This window comes from Musa acuminata, chromosome BXJ2-7, assembly GCF_036884655.1.
Source record: "Musa acuminata AAA Group cultivar baxijiao chromosome BXJ2-7, Cavendish_Baxijiao_AAA, whole genome shotgun sequence".
In the NCBI taxonomy this organism is placed as follows: Eukaryota; Viridiplantae; Streptophyta; class Magnoliopsida; order Zingiberales; family Musaceae; genus Musa; species Musa acuminata.
Window position 1 is genome coordinate 13,896,616 of NC_088344.1, and position 20,009 is coordinate 13,916,624.

The 20,009-nt window shown below is 39.0% G+C and overlaps 1 protein-coding gene across 1 annotated transcript; it reads left to right on the top strand.

Moving 5' to 3' along the window:
* Positions 1–325: 325 nt before the first annotated feature.
* On the top strand, positions 326–18,967 carry LOC135617301 (callose synthase 5-like). The gene is made up of 42 exons (XM_065117370.1): positions 326–585; positions 763–863; positions 1,641–1,762; positions 1,840–1,936; positions 2,082–2,192; positions 2,353–2,481; positions 2,578–2,670; positions 4,861–4,952; positions 5,044–5,176; positions 5,280–5,417; positions 5,495–5,571; positions 5,667–5,754; positions 5,836–5,964; positions 6,041–6,155; positions 7,045–7,376; positions 8,577–8,629; positions 8,722–8,782; positions 8,883–8,964; positions 9,047–9,096; positions 9,231–9,317; positions 11,130–11,252; positions 11,332–11,423; positions 11,510–11,597; positions 11,684–11,844; positions 12,693–12,816; positions 12,924–13,018; positions 13,120–13,243; positions 13,332–13,483; positions 14,407–14,514; positions 14,628–14,755; positions 14,836–14,904; positions 15,011–15,200; positions 16,070–16,181; positions 16,276–16,395; positions 16,480–16,595; positions 16,692–16,775; positions 16,869–16,981; positions 17,062–17,291; positions 17,365–18,162; positions 18,255–18,305; positions 18,377–18,562; positions 18,645–18,967. The coding sequence occupies exons 1-42, from the start codon at positions 351–353 to the stop codon at positions 18,873–18,875; spliced, it is 5,820 nt and encodes a 1,939-aa protein (XP_064973442.1). The 5' UTR covers positions 326–350; the 3' UTR covers positions 18,876–18,967.
* The last annotated feature ends 1,042 nt before the right edge of the window (positions 18,968–20,009 follow it).

Here is a 20,009-nt window from a genome sequence, read left to right on the forward strand (position 1 = left end):
CTCTCGTTTCCCATCCCGCTGCTATTTCTTGCCCCCCCACACTTCCTTTCTGCGTCTTCTCAGCTCTCCCTCGCTCCGGGAGCGCCCCTCCGCCTCTCGTTCTTCCCCGGCGAAAGGTGAAAACTCTCCTCCTACTCATTAAACCTAAATTGATAGAGGTGTAGAATTCGATTTCGTTGATGATCTTGAATGCGTTTCTGCAGGCGACCGGGAGGCCGGGAGGCCGGGAGGCGGAGCTCCCAGTCACCCTGCCTTCATCCATCGTTACCTTGAAACCCTAGCGATCGGACTGCCGATCTGTCTATGGTTTTGCTACTACTGAGGAGCGCTTAGAGAGAGGAGAGTGCAAAATGGCGGGCGGGGAACCGGCGTCTACCCCGGGAACGGGGACTGCGCCGGTGACGGGGCCAATGTCGGGGCCTCAGGTTCTGACGCGGCGGTCATCGACGAGAAGTGCGGCGATGGCGACCTTCTCCATGGAGGTCTTCGACAATGAGGTGGTGCCGTCGTCGCTCGGAAGCATCGCCCCCATCCTCCGCGTTGCGTCCGAGATCGAGGCCGAACGCCCTCGCGTCGCCTACCTATGTGCGTTCTCTCTCTCTCTCTCTCTCTCTCTCTCTCTCTCTCTCTTTCTCTCGGTTCATCCGCTATCAAACGAGAAACCCTAAACAAAGATAGAAATGGCGGTACCTACGTTTTCTTTCTTGGAAGGGATCTGATATCGTTACGCCGTTTTTTTGTTTGGTTTGCGGTGGAGTGCAGGCCGTTTCTATGCGTTCGAGAAGGCGCATAGACTCGATCCCAGCTCCAGTGGACGCGGAGTTCGACAATTCAAGACCGCTCTCCTGCAGCGCCTCGAGCGGGTGAGATTACCGCTTCTCTTTATTCTCCTTGTGCTTTGGTGCTTTAAGATCCGCTCAGATCATCGTGCGATCTCAAGCATCACACCACTAGTTATAGGGTGTTTTTCGTCTTTGGACAATGATTTCATGTGAACTTAGAAATCGCCGTTCGATTCTGTATCGTTCGCGAACATTAAAGCAACTGCGTCTCAATTTCTTTGATAGTTAGCATGACTACTCTCTCTGGCTCGTTTGTTTCAATTTTAATTGGACTTCAATTTTGTGGATCACGTCTCTATTGTGACGAAAACGGGAGTGGCTTTTCCAGAAGCCAATTCGTTTTAGCTTTTAATCTATTGTTTTTCCCAAAATTTTTAAGGCTTTTTCTAAAGGTTGCTGCTGTTGGACTCTGCGTCTTGTTAAAAGGCTTTCTGTTGTGTTCAAAAGTTGATATTTCGGAACTAGTGAAAGAAGTCAGGGTATAACTTTTGGTTTCAACTGGCAAATTTAGTGTCTTTGCTCAGATATCCATCCCTTGGCCAACCTTTTCTATATACTAGAAGGTGCCCTTCTTGGGATACCGATAGATTGGATGACAGATTGGGCATTGAACTCTGCATGCGAAGTTTCGTATTCAATGCAATGATTTCTCGGTAAGCTCGCGATGAGAGCTTGTACCGGATAAAATAGTACTTTTTGTGGGTTTTGTACTTCACTTTCCGGAGATACTTGTATATAATTAATTGTCATGATATTTTGACAAGATTATGAACTCTGTAATTTGAACCAACATTCCAGGACAATACGCCGAGTCTTGCTAAAAGGGTGAAGAAGAGTGATGCACGAGAAATCGAGAGCTTCTATCAGCAATACTACGAGAACTATGTCCGTGCTCTGGATCAGGGCGAGCAAGCAGATAGGTAAGTCTTGCTTGACTTTGCTGATTTTGGCATCCTTGCATTTTTTATAATTAGATTTCTATTCCTCCTGTGGGCAGAGCTCAACTTGGTAAAGCTTATCAGACTGCTGGTGTCTTATTTGAAGTCCTCTGTGCTGTTAACAAAACTGAAAAAGTTGAAGAAGTTGCTCCAGAGGTTCGTCTCGTATTCAATGTGTTGAGGAGCCCATTTCATATTTGTTCACATATTTTCTGCAATAGCGGCCAGACGATTGCTTTGCTTAACTTATGCACGCACATGATGTGTTCTGCTGTATGGTTTATCGGTGCTCCGTGAACAGATTATTGCTTCCGCCAAAGATGTCCAAGAAAAGACGGAAATTTATGTCCCATATAACATCCTTCCCCTGGACGCTGCTGGTGCTTCACTATGTATTATGCAATTTGAGGAGGTATGGTATTACAGGCATTTTGCCTCTTGTAAATATCTACTTAGCTGACATGATTCTTCCTGGGTGTTGTGCTCGTGGAAACTACATCAGCTCAAAAGGAGATCTGTTGTGCTAGCTTTAAACAAGTTAGTACTTTTAATGTACCTTCAACTTGTCACAGATTAAAGCAGCTGTGATGGCCTTGAGGAATACACGAGGCTTGAACTGGCCTTCTTCTTTTGATCAGCAAAGACAGAAAACAGGAGACTTGGATCTACTAGATTGGTTAAGGATCATGTTTGGGTTTCAGGTACAACATTATCAAACATTAGCAACCATTCTTTGTTTTTATTTTCTCAGAGGACACTAGTATTACTTACACTTGATAATGCTTCTTTGTTTGCAGAGGGACAGTGTGAGGAATCAAAGAGAGCATTTGATCTTGCTCCTTGCTAACGTCCACATAAGGCTGTCGCCCAAGCCTGAACCTCTTCACAAGGCATGTACATGCTTCCTTCTAACTTGCACTAAATTGGATCTTCTTAACAATTTGGAGAAAGAATATGGTGACTGGAAAAAAATAGAAGATGCATCTGGCATGTTCGCCAGTGATTTTGGAATGAGAAAATCTGGATGACGATCACAGTATTTTGATATCTTGTTGGTTTTGTTCGCTTCTCTAGATAGCATTCAGCATTATAAATTAGGCCAGTGAATCTTATTGAATACAAAACAGCTTCATTTGCAGCCCAACATGTGGTGGTATTGAAGTTCCATTAAACACAACTATAGTTTTTGAAGCCACACTTAGGCAACATGAAACTAGCCCAAATAACCAGTGGATCATAACAGAAAAACACTAATACAAGAGAAATAACTTCAAACCTAAATGCTTATCACCATAAGCATTGGCCATTCACCGGTTAAAAGGTTATAAGCAAATGAAGATGCTTAGTGCCTGCTCTTAAAGAATGGGAATCCTTATATTTAAATTTAAGCCATGCACTTCCAAGGGCCAAAAAAGCATTAGTATAATTGGTAAGTTGCACTAACCAAATATCATAGAGCACAATGTTTAAAAAATTCTGAATAGCAATGGAGGGCAGTACAAAAATTATTTGAGTGATATCAGTATCCTGATTATGCTAGTGACATGCACTTGGTGGAGCATGATCAATAGGCAGATAACAAATTTCTCTCTGTAGTAGTAGAATAGGAGAAAGAAATAAGATACATTTTTAAGTGAGAATTACATGTCTCATGTATTAGAAGTAAGCCTAGGAGGGGAAAATAGAGAGAGAGAGAGAGAGAGAGAGAGAGAGAGTAGTAGCAGTAGTGGTACTAGTAATAGTAGTATATCTTCTTGATCTGTCTAGGAAATGCAGAGACTAAGGATGTGCATGATTAAATCCATTAGTTTTCATGCTTTGTGTAGCTTCTCTAATGAGGTTTAGAGAAGATAGTCTTTAGAAGTGATTGATTAAACCAGAGCATTTGTAATAATTTCTTGGTCTAGCTTAACAGATTGGAAATGTCTTCCTTGTTGTTTAGGTCCAAATTTAGTAAGTTATGGTGACTTGTATATGACTTTGCTTCTTCAACTTCTCATGGGTTTCTGATACTGCTTCATGTATTTTATACTATAGGAACATCTTTTGTTAAATGGATTCATGGTACTAATAAATTACTGGCATTTTTACGATAGTTGGCGTATTAGAAAGTTAGCATCCCTGGGAATATTGACATCAGATTTGGTTTTGACTTTTTAGTTTTGAGCATACATCATTCATGAAGATAGTGATTTATTCAATGTATTAATTTGCTGTATCCTGTGCCATTTTCATCTGACCATCGCATGGTGTATACTAGACATGCCATGCAGTGCCATGTATTGGCATTTGGAAATCCTGATTCTTAGATACTGAGACAAGATGCAGAACATACTTGTGCTGGTTCTTTGGCACTATGCTGCCATGACATTACTAATTGACAGCCAGACCATAACCCTTGATTACTGTATAATTTTTCAAAGTCAATACATAATTAATTGATAGTACTAGCCTACTAGGTTAACAAACCCACATGCTAACTTGTTAGTTTTAATCAAGGTCCGTAATACCGTACCGTACCGGAGTTTCGACCTGGGCTCGGTACCGGTACGGTACGGTATACCGAGCGGTACACCCAGGTGTACCGCTCGGTATATTTAGGCATGCCGAGCACTGTAGTACTGCTACAGTGCTACATTGTTGCTACAGTGTCGGAACGGTAACAGACGGTCCACGTACCGGAAGCTTGTCGGACCGGTACGTACCGCCCGTACTGGGCGGTACGGTCCGGTACTGCAGACCATGGTTTTAATAACTAAAATGTCTTACCGTGTATTCTGCCATTCAGTCCAAATTGTATTATTTTTTTTACCAAAGTTATGACACATAGTAAGACATTCTTAAATGAACTGGGATTCTTATATTGAGATTCCAGCCAGTTATTCTCCATATTTGTTGCCCCCTAGCACTCTACTGTTAGATATTTTCGTGGTCTTTTTAATCATGCATCCTTTAGTTTTAGAATCTATTAAAGCAACATAACTTATACAGGTTACAAAACTCGTCTTCTTTCACTTCATTTGCAATTATTTTGTAATAGATTATATCCTTGAATTAGCTAAATCAGTTCCCTGGTACAGCTGGATGAGCGAGCTGTTGATGCAGTTATGAGTAAAATATTCAAGAACTACAAAACATGGTGTAAATTCTTGGGACACAAACATAGCTTACGGTAATTATTATGTAAATCTTTGGATTCCATTTTTTTTATTTTTCTATGCTTTTGATTGCTCACTTAATATTGTAAATGTTTTAAATTTTAGGCTTCCACAAGGTGCACAACCACCCGAAATTCAGCAAAGGAAAATCCTTTACATGGGCTTATTTCTTCTTATCTGGGGTGAAGCTGCTAATATTCGCTTTATGCCAGAATGCTTGTCCTATATATTCCATAATGTAAGACCTTCATTCTAAAGATGCTTTAATTTTGCCTTCGATTGGCATTCTCTTGTTATTTCTCAGAAATTTTTTCACTTAAGTAAATCCTGATGATTGCCAGATGGCATATGAGCTACATGGCCTATTGGCTGGGAATGTCAGTGTTGTGACAGGGGAGAACATCAGGCCTTCATATGGTGGAGATGATGAAGCATTCCTGAAGAAAGTAATTAGTCCAATTTATCGTGTGATTGAAAAGGTATGCTTCTTTGATAAATTCAAACAAATAATAAATTTTACACGGTTACATAACTAAATGATGATACTATCTGTCAGGAAGCTAAAATGAGCAATAACGGAAAAGCTCCACATTCAGCTTGGTGTAATTATGATGATCTAAATGAATACTTCTGGTCTGTGAGGGGATTGATTATATGAATATGTCACCAGAATAGTTTTTATATTTTCGATTTGCTTTTGTTTCTAAGGTTGATTACATAACCATTAGGTCTGCTGATTGCTTTTCCTTGGGGTGGCCTATGAAGGATGATGGGAATTTCTTCAAATCTATACGGGAATCAAGGCCCATTGTTCAGGTATGTTGTTGACCGTCTCATGTTCAAAACCATAAAATCAATTTGTCAGGACAATGTTATCATGCAAAGATCTATTTACAGGCAGGGCATTCATCTCTGAAGGTTTCTAATAGAAGCATAGGGAAATCAAATTTTGTTGAGACAAGAACATTTTGGCACATTTTTCGAAGTTTTGATCGCATGTGGACCTTCTATATACTTGCACTACAGGTACTACTAAGGTTGTGTGTGTGTGTGTGTACACCTCATTTACATCTCTGGTAATAATAATTTTTGGAACTTTCAGGCAATGATAATAGTGGCCTGGAGTGAGCACTCACTGACAGAGATATTTCAGAAAGATATATTATACTCAATTTCTAGCATTTTCATCACAGCAGCATTACTACGCTTCCTCCAAAGTATGAGCTGAAAATTTGTCATACTGTAGTTGCATAGTTGTTCTTGTGCTTAAAAAGCTTTAAACTCTGTTCTGCAATTAATCCAATTTGCATGTTGATGGTACTTTTAGATCTGAATGTGTCATAGTGTTAGGGAATAGTAAATGACAAAATTGCATAATCTGCACCATGATGTCTTTATTAAAATGACTGACCATGGAGATCAGAACTGTTTCAGAGTTTTGAGTCACATTTTGCATCTTTCTAATTTCAAATTTGCTTTAGAAGATATTGATTAGAAAGACAGCAGTTATGGATTCTGATCATTTGGAAATAGTGTTGTGCTGAGGAGGCTTCTGCTGTCATTATATATCTTTTCATAATTAATATGAGTTGTTTACATCATGGGGATATTGCCTAAAAGTGGTTTGTTACCAAATCCATGCATGTAATAACTCTAGCATATTCATTTAATCAAAATGAGACCAAATATAAAAACTGGGTGCTTAGCAACGTCTTACATTCACTAGGATTGCTAGAGAACATTAGGATGCCGTTAGATTTTTACCTGATCAACTTGTATGAGAATACTCAAGTATTATGTGCATTGTCTGCAAAAAGAAGTGAGGCTTAAAGTTTAAACAACAGTCTCCTGTAATATTAAAGTTTTTCTATCTCATCTTAGTCAGAAAAGTTATCTAAAACTGTTTTTTTAATCTTCTTGTACTCAATCTTTCTGTATTCTTTGTCAAATGTTTCTGAATAGAAATATAAATGGCACAAAACTTTCTTGAACTTGCAATTTTTGCTAAATTTTCAGTTATCTAATGTGCTTATCAATCACGAAGACAGCCTTGGTAGTTTCTTTTCAATTATTCGGCTGACATTACTATTCTTTTTGACATTACAGGTGTTCTTGATGTTGTTCTAAATTTCCCTGGCTTTCACAGATGGAAATTCATTGATGTCTTAAGAAATTTCCTCAAGATATTAGTTAGTCTTGTATGGGCCATAATTCTTCCTCTAGTTTATATTGATTCGCCAAGCATAAATTTACCCTGGAATGAACTGTCCAAGTGGCTTCATCAATTAAATGGTGTACCACCTTTATATATCATGGTTGTGGTACTGTACCTATTTCCCAATATACTAGCAGGCATCCTATTCTTATTTCCTATGCTCCGAAGATGGATAGAGAATTCAGATTGGCATATTGTTCAGCTTCTCTTGTGGTGGTCTCAGGTGCATATCGTTTACTTCTAGTTTCATTTTCTTATTTTTTCCTCTCTGTTTTAAGTGACAGAAGTTGAGCTTGATTTACTTAGAATTAGCACCAAACTCATTGACATAACAATTATCATTCTGTTCTTTTTCTTTTTTTTATCTTCATTAATAATTTACTCAACAAACAAGAACAAATGTGTTACATAGTTGCAAATTGTTGGGATATTCTACTTCTCTGAAGACATTTGTAAAGCCATCATTGCCACAAATGAAGTTTCAGCATCATACAATTCACAGGTAGGCAGGTGCTTTTTATGAGCAATAACATAGATATTCACAAAGTCTAGTAGAAGAAAGTGTCATGCTATTTCTTCCTTACAAGGGTTTTCATCTAAACTAGTGTATGGTGTAAAACAACAACACTTGAGGAACATGAAAAAAAACAATTATGGATTACCCATTGATCCATCTGTCTTGTGCTCTCATTCTATTATTCTATTTTTGTTAAACTGCATTCTTCATATCACCTATCTAGTCTGCTCATTCAGGGCTACCTTCCAGTCAGTCTTATCTATGCACAGATAGCATCTTGACTAGTGTCAGAGTTTAGTTAAAAAAAACTACTGTCAGAGTTTATACTATGTCTATCTTCTGATGGTTTTATTTCTTTCTCTGCAATCAATAGAAGCCTCGTAAGTTTCAAGACAAGACTCCAGTAAATATTCTTGCCAAACCCCTATGCCTCATAGAATGTTTCAGTTCCTGTGGCATGACATGGAAGACTGTGTAATACCCTCTTGCCATGGTATGTGCACATTCATTTGTTGGGTGTGTTAACAGTTCTTGGGGCCTCAAGACCTGAAGAATTAAAGTTTATTTAATTGGAATTGCTATTTTTTCAATTATACTCCTTCCGTGCAAATATTACATAACCTACATACTGGATGCTTATAAAAAAAATTGAACTCCTAACCTCATGACTGTAACCACTAGGATGTCTCCTACAATTCGAAATTTTTTTGCTATACTTTGATTCTATTTATATCATTCTATACATGATAGTAGTGAAGGTCCTGTCATGCCAATTCTCCTTGTTATGGTGTTCTACTGTTGTGACCTCTGATGTGGAATACTTTCAATAAAATTAAATACAAGGACTATGCCATTCTTTTTATGTTGTGCTTGCTCGTCAACTAAAGCCGTCACTTTATTTCTCAGCCAAGAATATATGTTGGACGTGGCATGCATGAAAGTCAGTTTACGCTTTTCAAGTAAGTTTGTTGGGAAAAATCATTGTATATTGACATATGGACACTTTGCTTTTTATTTGAAACTGCTAATTGCGTCTATTGTTTCTTGTAAGGTATACATTGTTTTGGTTGTTGCTGTTGTCTTCCAAGTTTGCCTTCAGTTATTACATGCAGGTAGTGTCTCCCGTGTGTATGTCTTCTTACAGATCATTGTATAAAGCAAGATATGCTTTTGGGGTATTCTTTACACCTAACATGTTTTACTGTCTGGCAGATAAAACTTCTTATGAAGCCCACAAAAGATATAATGAATGTTCACAACATTCATTATGCCTGGCATGAATTTTTCCCTAATGGTAATTATGCTCATCCTATTCCAGTTTGCTTAGAATCATTCAATTAAATTTGTTCAAGTTGTTGAGCTTCTGCTTCATGCAGCTTCTGGTAATTATGGTGCTGTTCTCTCACTATGGGCTCCTGTGATTTTGGTATGTCTAGATATTGTTCTCTCTTTTTTGAGCTATGATACATAGTGATCGTTGTGTCTCATTTTCATATTTCACAAGTCTTTATGTTTAAACTCAGCATGATATCATATATGACATGCACAAATATTTCACAGGTATACTTTATGGACACTCAAATATGGTATGCAATTTTCTCTACCTTATATGGAGGTGTTTCCGGAGCATTCGGTCGACTTGGAGAAGTAAGAACCATGATGTATATACATTTTTGTTGGTTCTTTTTAGATTCTGTTTATCAAACAATCAAACTAATTAAAGATACTTTATTAAAATAGCATTTGGTCCTTTAATCTTATCAACCAATGCTACAAATTCATTTTTTAAGTGAGCAAGAAAAAGGATGCTTTTGGCAAGCTAAATCCAGGCTTTCTCTCTAATAGGTAGTTTGCACTTCTACTTCTTGTTTCATTCGTGTTTTTCACCATTTTATTTTGACATTTAGATTTGTTTATGATTTCTTTATTCATCAGAAAACTTTCATTTTCTTTTATTTCAAGTTTGTATGTCCTACCTGATTGATGTCTATGTTATTTTGCCACCGTTTTTCTTAGCTAACCGGCAAGGCCCAAAGAACGATTATTTGGCCCAAACTTTCATTTTCTTTTATTTCAAGTTTGTATGTCCTGGCTGATTGATGTCTATGTTATTTTGCCACTGTTTTTCTTACCTAAATGGCAAGCCTCAAAGAACAATTATTTGGCCCTTGTTATTCTTCGCAAATGTTTGTTTCATGTTCATTTTCCTTTAAAATTCTTTATTTCTCAGATATCATTGTAGTTTGGCTAAAAATTTTATTGATAAGAAGGAAATAAACTTAATCCTTTTCTTCAATTAAAGATTTTATATTGAAGCTATCAAACTTCTTTATAACTGCACCCTAATTTTCTGTTCTGTGTCTACCAACAGGTTATTCTCCACTGGAATGTTATTCCACAACTCTGTGTTTTACCATCCTATAGGACATGTGACATTTACAAGATCAGAAGTCCTTATAAGTACATGATTATTCAGTTTAGGTTACTGCACAACTCACCACTATGACTAAGGCATTGGGAAATTGAGTTTCATTGTTGGCATCTACTTTCCTAATTAGAACAGTCATTAATCAGTTAGTTAATCAATCATATACCACAATTTATATATCAAATTCCATCATTTGTATTTAGAAAAAATTCAAGATCTTATACCACAACTTCCTGTTTATATTCCAGAATGATCTGCATCTCAGCTTCTGTGGCAAGTTACCCTTATTTACGCTATTTATGTTCCACGGGTTCCACAGCCAAACATCTTGTCACAATACAAGTTTGATATTTAGCATGTGGTCCAGCATCATCGGTGAAACATTTACAGTTCAGCAAAAATAATAAAAAATTTCACTACATAATCAAACATTTTTCTCCAAAGGTTTCATTCTGATTACTAGCGAAATCTTGCATATTTCTTGGAATTTATATCATGTAAAGACTGAATTTATTTTGATGTCATAATTCTCACTGGAAATTTAATTATCACCAGAAAAATAAGGATAGTCTTAGTGTTTCACTATCCATCAGTTTGCTTTTTCTCTGTTATTATCAACGTCACGATCTATAAGCATTTTATAAATTACACAGGATCTTTACTGAACAAACAAATATAAATAATCTCTCTTTCTTCTTTCCTCCCACTGCCTATTGACCAGGACTGCACACATTCTATTTGCTGGGTCCATGGCTGAGTAGGCATAATGGCAGAACCATGTTTCATGTTTTAGAGAAACAATTGAGCATCATAATCTGTTTAAAAAACTGAATACTTATCTGGCTTCCATAATGTTATCCTAATTGTGTATTGTGATCCTTAATAATAAAATCAGTTGCAGTCTTTTCTAGCTCTGGATCTTTTATTATGTATGTAGATGTGGTCTGATATCTTATGATGATTAACTTATGTCTAATATCTGAAGTCAACACTTTTCTGATATCTAAGTTCTGGATCTGTGATTTTTATAGATACGGACACTGGGTATGCTGAGATCAAGGTTCCACTCTTTGCCTGGAGCTTTCAACACATACCTTGTACCATCTGAGAAAGCTCGAAACAGGGGATTCTCTTTCTCAAAGCACTTCGCAGAGGTACCCTGCAACTATAAAGTACAATTTCACAAGAACATTGACAGTTTTGGTCTCGTATCTAACACCTTGAGGAATTCAGGTCTCTCCAAGCAAGAGAACTGAGGCAGCAAAGTTTTCCCAGCTATGGAATGAAGTAATTTGTAGCTTCCGAGAAGAAGACCTTATAAGTGACAGGAAAGGCCTTAAACTGACTGGCTTTCGCTTGATACATGATAATTAGTATCCTGGAATACTCAGACTTATTCTTTTCTGTGATTCAGAGAGATGGATCTTTTGCTAGTTCCTTACTCATCAGATCCTAGCCTGAAGATAATACAATGGCCACCATTCCTGCTCGCAAGCAAGGTCTCCACTAAACACTCATTTGATGCTTCTTGAGTTCTTGTTACTTTGATGTTTCCTATTTTTCAATTCATCAACTTATGAGACAGATACCAGTAGCATTGGATATGGCTGCTCAATTTCAATCAAAGGATTCTGATCTGTGGAAACGCATCTGTGCGGATGAATATATGAAATGTGCCGTTATTGAATGCTACGAGTCCTTTAAACTTGTTCTTAACCTTCTTGTAGTTGGTGAAAATGAGAAAAGGTCTGTTGCAAACCTTTTTTTCTTCGTTAAATTGGATTTTTTTAATTTAATTATGTGTCATGTTTGTATTATAGTCTACATATAGTCACTGCTTGCTAGGAATCTTTAGCTTTCACTAATATTTCCTTTATATTTCAGAATGATGAAAAAATATCAAATATAGGTGTTGTATATAGAAGGGGATAGATTACTTTTTATGCTATTGCACATTGTACAACTCAAGAAGTCACATATTTTTTGTTATTGTTCATCAGCATATAGCTGCCATATACCAGAGTCAGTATATTAAACAAAGAAAGTTGCAGCTTTTGGGTTTATTAGTTAATTCACATAACCTTTACGGCCATGAACATGCCTTGTTGAGTGCAACAACAACAGGATCAATGGCATTCTTCGGCATTTTGTAGACCTAATGTGCAACAATTTTTTTATTGAGCTAAGAGGACCAAATCAGAACTTCCAAATCAGAACTTTTGTCAAGGTCCATTATCAGATTGATAAGAATCATAAGATGATCTAAAATATTTCATTTCAGAATATTATAGGAGAGTTGAAGGCTGTACACTTGGAGATATTCATAAATACATGAAAGCTTATGGCTGGTCTAATTGTATGCCATAGAGTATTTTCTGAGGCAGAGATTCAATTACTGATGAATTCAAAACATATGCTTGAACTTGTCCATTTTGACTTAATTTTTATATAAAGGCTCCCCTATTGCATCACTCTTGTTTGAACAAAGGATGTCTTGGATGAAACAACGATTAATGCCTAGACATGTCTTCTTGTAAAAATGATCTCCCTTTGGTGCATGATCTTTTCAAATTACCTTGCTTATTCTGTAACAGGATCATCGGCGTAATTATTAAAGAAATTGAAGCTAGCATTGGAAAGAATGCTTTTCTCAGCAACTTCAGAATGAGTGCCCTACCAACACTATGTAAGAAGTTTGTGGAGCTTCTAGGTATCTTGGTAAGTTACTTTATTAAGTAAAATATGCAAATTGAAATCTCTGCATGCTTCCAAATTGTTCTTAGTTTCATAGAAGGTTGTTAAAAATTTTCCTTTCTATATTGCAGAAAGAGGGTGATGCATCTAAGCGTGACACACTCGTGTTATTGCTCCAAGACATGCTAGAAGTGGTCACCCGTGATATGATGGTTCATGAGAATCGGTTGGTGAAAAATTCCTGAATGGATTATGTAGTCAACATTTTTTCAAGAAATTAAGTCCTGAGATTACTGATAAACTTACGACATTGAATATTGCTTTCAGTGAGTTGGTTGAGCTTGGCCACAGTAATAAAGATTCAATACCTCGAAGACAACTTTTTGCTGGCACAGGTTCAAAACCTGCAATAGTATTTCCTCCTATAATTACAGCATACTGGGAAGAACAGGTGGATATCAATATAGAGAATGTTCTCCTTTCTTCAGTTGAAACTATTTTAGTTGAAGACAAGCTACTCACAATATACCATGTTGCAGATTAAACGGTTGTACCTCCTATTGACAGTAAAAGAATCTGCAGTAGATGTGCCTACAAACCTCGAAGCTCGTAGAAGGATAGCCTTTTTTACAAATTCATTATTTATGGAAATGCCACGTGCACCTAAAGTCCACAAAATGCTCTCATTCAGGTTTGGTGTAACCACTAGAACTAGCAATTGTACTTTTCATTTTTGCTTTTTTTATTTGATATTCTGGATATAATAATATCAAGAACAGCTGCTGTCTTTTTCCAAGAATGGAGAAAAATAGAAAATTTACCTGCTACCTTCCAACAATATAAGGAATCAAACGTCATTTGGACTATTTACTGATTGTAGATCAATACAAAAGTCATTTGAATTTTAGTTTGCCTTTGTTAACAGCTACATAGGAATTCAAGATTCTCATGTTCACTGAAATTCAAAATTTGCAAAAGTAAACTGTTACATGAAACTTGCATCTTGGCAATTCATCAGATAGGATCTGTGGATCTATTGTTCATATGAAAGCCAATCTAACAACAGATATGGCACATTCTCTTATTTGATCATCAACTATCTATAGCAGAACTAACTCTTTGTATTTAAAGTTTCACAGGTTACTTTTGAAAATTTGTGATTTTTCTATTTTCCATCTAAAAGAGCATGCTTTCAACTGAAATTTCTGCAGGTTCTCAACAATGTTTTAGAGTGATGCAGGTGCACTTCAGTAAATGCAAATGAACTGCTATGTGATGCTTGTTATACACACCAAATCAAGAACAATTAAGAAAATATTTACTATTTTGTGGCACACTAAACTTAAAAGATGGTGAAGCAGTGACTGATAAAAATAATTTAGCAAACATGGAAATTTTATAATGACCTCAGCCAGTTGCAGTAGTTTTCGGGCAAGTGGTGAACAACCAACTAGTCTGAAGTATATAGTTGGAAGTCTTTTCAGTTCTTTTAACAGTAATATTATGTAGTAATGATATTTTCCCCATGTTGAAATCATCATACTTTTGTGTACAAATTTGCGAATTCTCCAAAATATTGGACCACGGTCATGAAATATATATATTGGTTGGCAGTGTAATGACCCCTTACTACAGTGAAGAGACAGTATTTTCCAAAAATGATCTTGATTTGGAGAATGAAGACGGTGTCTCTATCATATTTTACCTGCAAAAGATCTACCCAGGATATAATCTTTGCTACTTTTCAGAATATAATGCAGTGTAACATGTTTAGTTCTATAGCTAGTGAATGATTCCTCAGCCTCATTGGATCAATGCAATTGATGATTTTTAATAGATGAATGGAACAACTTTATGGAGCGAATCAATTGCAAAAGAGAAAGTGAAGTTTGGTCCAATGAGGAGAATGTTCTACAACTTCGTCATTGGGCCTCTCTTAGGGGACAAACACTTTGTAGAACTGGTAACTATTTTTATTATATTTCAAGTTTTAATTATTAAGTAGCACTTTCTTCAGCTGTTGGTATGACACATGTGATGCAGTTAGGGGTATGATGTACTATCGGAGAGCCTTGAAGCTTCAAGCTTTTCTTGATATGGCTCAGGAAAGTGGTGAGTAAATTTCATTTTCCCACTTGTAACTGATGATCATTGGTCCTTGGTGTACTATATATTCTTAAGTTTTTCTCAAAGTTCTCATCATCACATGTACCTGCAGAGATATTAGAAGGATATAAAATAGTTACTGATTCAGCAGAGGAAGAAAAGAAAAGCCAAAGATCATTATCTGCTCAGCTGGAGGCTATAGCAGACATGAAATTCACATATGTTGCTACTTGCCAAATCTATGGAAATCAGAAACTGTCCGGAGATCGACGTGCAACAGACATTTTGAACTTGATGGTTAAGTATGTCCCTTTTGTTTTTGTTTCTTTGTCTCTCCTATTAGAGTTGATATGATATTGTCATTGAAATTTCTTTCTCCTACTTCATAGCCATACTTTCATTAACAAAATCAACATACTTTGTCAACAAAGTCCATCAATTTCGAATATCCAATTAGTATGGGCCTGGAGAATCCAATATGAAGGTCATTACTTTGATAGCTGAAGAATGACATGGTCTTTGTCATTTAAATTTTCATCGTTACTATGATTTTGAAAGTAGAAGATTTAATTTCCCCATCAAGAACTGCAACATAAATGCATCTTATGTGATTTTATTTCCAGCAATATTCTGGTATCCAATTTATGCAGTCCTGTTCAAGTTTTTAGTTTTCCTGGTCATGATTCTGCTTTATCGTGAAGCAACTCAAAGAAATGTACATAAAGTTATTTTAAATATAATTCAAATAAGCAAAGAATTCCTAAATGATTTGAAATGCATAATTTACATGAATGATCTCAATGGACTTTAATTCAGGAAGCTGATACCTTTCCCAAAAGTTTATTACTAGCTATTGATGCTCCATCTAGATTTGTACTATGAATATGATAACTCTGGAACAGAGGTTAAGAGATAAAATCTCTTTGGTTTCATTATTTTTCACATCTATTAAATCCATGCTTCATAGTTAAATACAGAGTCCTGCTAAACTGAAATTTTAATGGAATCAGAAAAAACAGTGGTTTTACATAGTTAGGGCATTCAAACTTGTTTTGTTGAAACCTTACATGGCATCCTGAAGTATGAAACTTGATGCAGTTCGAACAGAGATGCTGCTTCCATATGAAAAGTATATGTTGCCCTAAGGGTCATTAACTATTCAAAATTGCAGCTACCCTTCTCTTCGTGTTGCATACATTGATGAAGTGGAAGAGAGAGATGGCGACAAGGTTCAGAAAGTCTACTACTCTGTGCTAGTAAAAGCTGTGGACAACCGTGACCAGGTAAATCTAAACTTTTGTTGATTTCAGGTGGAATTGATCTACTTGAAGATCAAGATTGTGAAACACCAACATGTTTATCTTTTTCTTTTTGAAGGAAATATACCGTATTAAATTACCAGGATCAGCAAAAGTAGGTGAAGGAAAACCGGAAAACCAAAATCATGCAATAATCTTCACCCGTGGCGAAGCTCTTCAGACTATCGATATGAATCAAGTAATAAATACACAAGTCCTGAAATCACTGCTGGTTCTTCTCGCTTTAGCTTATCAGGTTCTTATAATTTATGACTTTCTGTAGGATAACTATTTGGAAGAGGCACTTAAAATGCGCAACCTTCTTGAAGAATTCAATGAAGACCATGGACTACGTCAACCTACCATTCTTGGTGTCCGTGAGCATATTTTCACAGGAAGGTAAAACCAACTATGCTAGTGATAAAGGAACATTATCTCTATTTGTCCGATTGCATGGATATATTGGCTTATGAATTGATACAAATTATTTTGTAGTGTGTCCTCTTTGGCGTGGTTTATGTCAAACCAAGAAACCAGTTTTGTAACGATTGGACAAAGAGTCCTCGCAAGTCCATTAAAGTGAGTTTCCTATCTATTTCCGTTCTTGTTAAGACTCAAAAAGATTTCGATCACAAACACTAATTTTCATCTTTGACTAAACTATTTGGTCAGAGTCCGATTTCATTATGGTCACCCAGATGTGTTCGATAGAATTTTTCACATCACCAGAGGTGGCATTAGCAAGGCATCTCGCGGGATCAACCTCAGCGAGGATATATTTGCTGGTGAGTCTTCCTCTCAAATCGATTCTATTTAGCTCCAACTAATAAATGTATCTGTTCATTCCAACCTTTTTCTCTTTCAGGCTTCAACTCGACACTGAGACGTGGAAACATCACACATCACGAGTACATCCAGGTTGGAAAAGGTCGTGATGTTGGACTCAACCAAATCTCACTCTTCGAAGCAAAAGTTGCTTGTGGCAACGGTGAGCAAATACTCAGCAGAGACATCTACCGCTTGGGTCATCGTTTTGACTTCTTCCGCATGCTATCATCCTACTTCACCACCGTTGGCTTTTACGTCAGCTCAATGGTAACCTCTGTTTCTTTGCTACATGTGTTGTTGTGAGGATCTGTTGCTCATCATGCTTTGGACAACATTGCAGATGGTTGTAATCATAGTCTATGCCTACTTATACGGAAGACTCTACTTGTCACTAAGTGGGCTGGAGAGTGCAATCATGACGCAGGCAAGGAAGAGAGGGAACACAGCTCTGGAGTCAGCAATGGCATCTCAGTCGGTGGTCCAGTTAGGTTTACTGATGGCCATGCCAATGGTCATGGAGATCGGACTCGAGAGAGGATTCCGAACCGCAGTGAGCGACTTCATCATCATGCAGCTTCAGCTTTGTTCCGTCTTCTTCACGTTCTCCCTCGGAACCAAGTCGCACTACTTCGGCCGCACCGTCCTGCACGGCGGCGCAAAGTACAGAGCAACCGGAAGAGGCTTCGTGGTGCGCCATGTGAAGTTCGCCGAGAACTACAGGATGTACTCCCGGAGCCACTTCGTGAAGGGGTTGGAGCTGATGGTGCTTCTCATAGTGTATCAGATCAACGGAGCTGTCACCTCCGACTCGTTTGCTTTCCTGCTTCTCACCTCGTCCATGTGGTTCCTGGTGACCACCTGGTTGTTCGCGCCGTTCCTCTTCAACCCCTCCGGCTTCGAGTGGCAGAAGATAGTGGACGATTGGGACGACTGGACCAAGTGGATAAACAGCTGGGGAGGAATCGGGGTGCCGGCGAACAAGAGCTGGGAGTCGTGGTGGGACGAAGAGCAGGAGCACTTGCAGTCCACCGGGTTCCTCGGCCGCTTCTGGGAGATCGTCCTCTCTCTGCGCTTCTTCCTCTTCCAGTATGGGATCGTGTACCACCTCAACGTTGCCAATGGCAACAAGAGCATCATCGTGAGCGTCCATTCCCAACACCTTTAAGCCGCTTACTGCATGCCTACTTCTTCATCCCCTTTGCCCTGTGCTAATGTTGTTGCATCGATCAGGTGTACGGGCTGTCATGGCTGGTGATCGTGGCAGTGATGCTGATTCTCAAGGTTAGAGGAATCCTCCTTTCACTCCCCTTTCCCTATGTTTGCTTTGGCTGAAGGAGAACCGCTGCATGCAGGTGGTGTCGATGGGCAGGAAAAAGTTCAGCGCCGACTTCCAGCTCATGTTCCGGCTTCTCAAGCTTTTCCTCTTCATCGGCTTCATCGGAATCCTGGGCATCCTCTTCACCCTCCTCAACCTCACCGTGGGAGACATTTTCGACAGCCTCTTCGCCTTCCTGCCCACCGGATGGGCACTGCTTCAGGTAACGATAACAAAGCGTCTTCTCTTCTCCCTGCAAAGAGTTACCCTTCCACCTGACCACGCCGGTGGTGTGGTTGGTGCAGATATCGCAGGCGCTGCGGCCGGTGATGAAGGGGCTGGGGCTGTGGGGCTCCGTCAAGGCCTTGGCTCGAGGGTACGAGTACGTGATGGGAGTGGTGATCTTTGCGCCGGTGGCCGTCCTCGCCTGGTTCCCCTTCGTGTCCGAGTTCCAAACCAGGCTGCTCTTCAACCAGGCCTTCAGCCGAGGGCTGCAGATATCGCGCATCCTGGCCGGCGGGAAAAAGCATAACTGATTGATTCATTTCCGTGGTGTTCTTGTAATGAACTTATCCGTCCATCTGGAGTACTATAGAAATCAATCGAGTTATAGTCATTTTTTGTGTTCTACCGCCTCCTGTTGTTGCTGCCTAAATCCAATCCGTTTCAAACGTGAGAGCTATTTTATCTAACGACGTCTAAATATTTATTCAAGCAGGTGCACTCTAAAAAGAAGCGTTTTCCAAGACTTTTGTTAGCATTTATCCAATAAATTCAAGCTAACTGCTACCAGGTCATGTTTGTCACTCTAGTTGGTGAACCTTATGTGAGGAGTCTATACAGCTTGGTCCGATTGGCAATGTCCAGGATCGTCCTTGGGATGAGATCTTCGCCTGGTTGCGTTGAGCTCGAGGTCGGTTGGGATGCGCCTCTTCAGTGAGCTCATCCGCCTTTGTCACCGTCGGACTCCTACACATCAGCCTAGGTCAAGATGGGGAGGGGAATCCCGACTTAGGCCCCTCCAAAGATTAAGTTAGTGGAATTCATTATTAAAGATTCTCTGCCTCTTGCTAGATGTTGGCAGGGGGCTTTTATTCTAGTGCCTGAGAGTAGGTCGTACGTGGCCTTCGCGCGGCAGTCGACTCCCTGAGCGGCGAGTTCGTACCTTCGGATGACTGCCACCCGGGATGTGTGGAACGACACCATATGGCGCCGTTTCGAGCTTCCCGATGTGGTCCTTGTCGGGGCGGCGCTGGTTCGTGCAACCCCAGACGATGCGGGAGGGGAGCGACTATTGTCCCGAATTCTTGGTGGCACATCCGACATGGCGCCGTGTCTTCCTCCCGAGGTTCTGCGCTTCCGCTGGTGTGGTTGGGGGTCATGTCCACGTGGCAAAATCCATAATATGCCCTATCACTTCTCCCCCCCTCACGAGGCATGCTCCGGGATCCTCATGAGGGGCTGAGGGCACGGTTGGGTCATCAAAGCGATGGTCATGTGTCAATTGGCCGAGTTGCGTAACTCGGGCAAAGACCGATCCTATTGGCCGAGCCACTCGACTCAGGCATTGAATGGACTAGTTGGACGAGGCATTACTCATGTGACAACTAGCCAAGCTATACGATTCAGGCAAAGATTGATCCTATTGGTTGAGCCACTCAACTTGGGCA

Excerpts from the sequence above, each read along its gene's own strand:
- LOC135617301 (XM_065117370.1), top strand. The coding sequence starts at position 351 with ATGGCGGGCGGGGAACCGGCGTCTACCCCGGGAACGGGGACTGCGCCG. Across the intron at positions 5,755-5,835 it reads AATCAAGGCCCATTGTTCAG|GCAGGGCATTCATCTCTGAA; the intron begins GTATGTTGTTGA and ends ATCTATTTACAG. Across the intron at positions 12,817-12,923 it reads TGGAGCTTCTAGGTATCTTG|AAAGAGGGTGATGCATCTAA; the intron begins GTAAGTTACTTT and ends TCTATATTGCAG.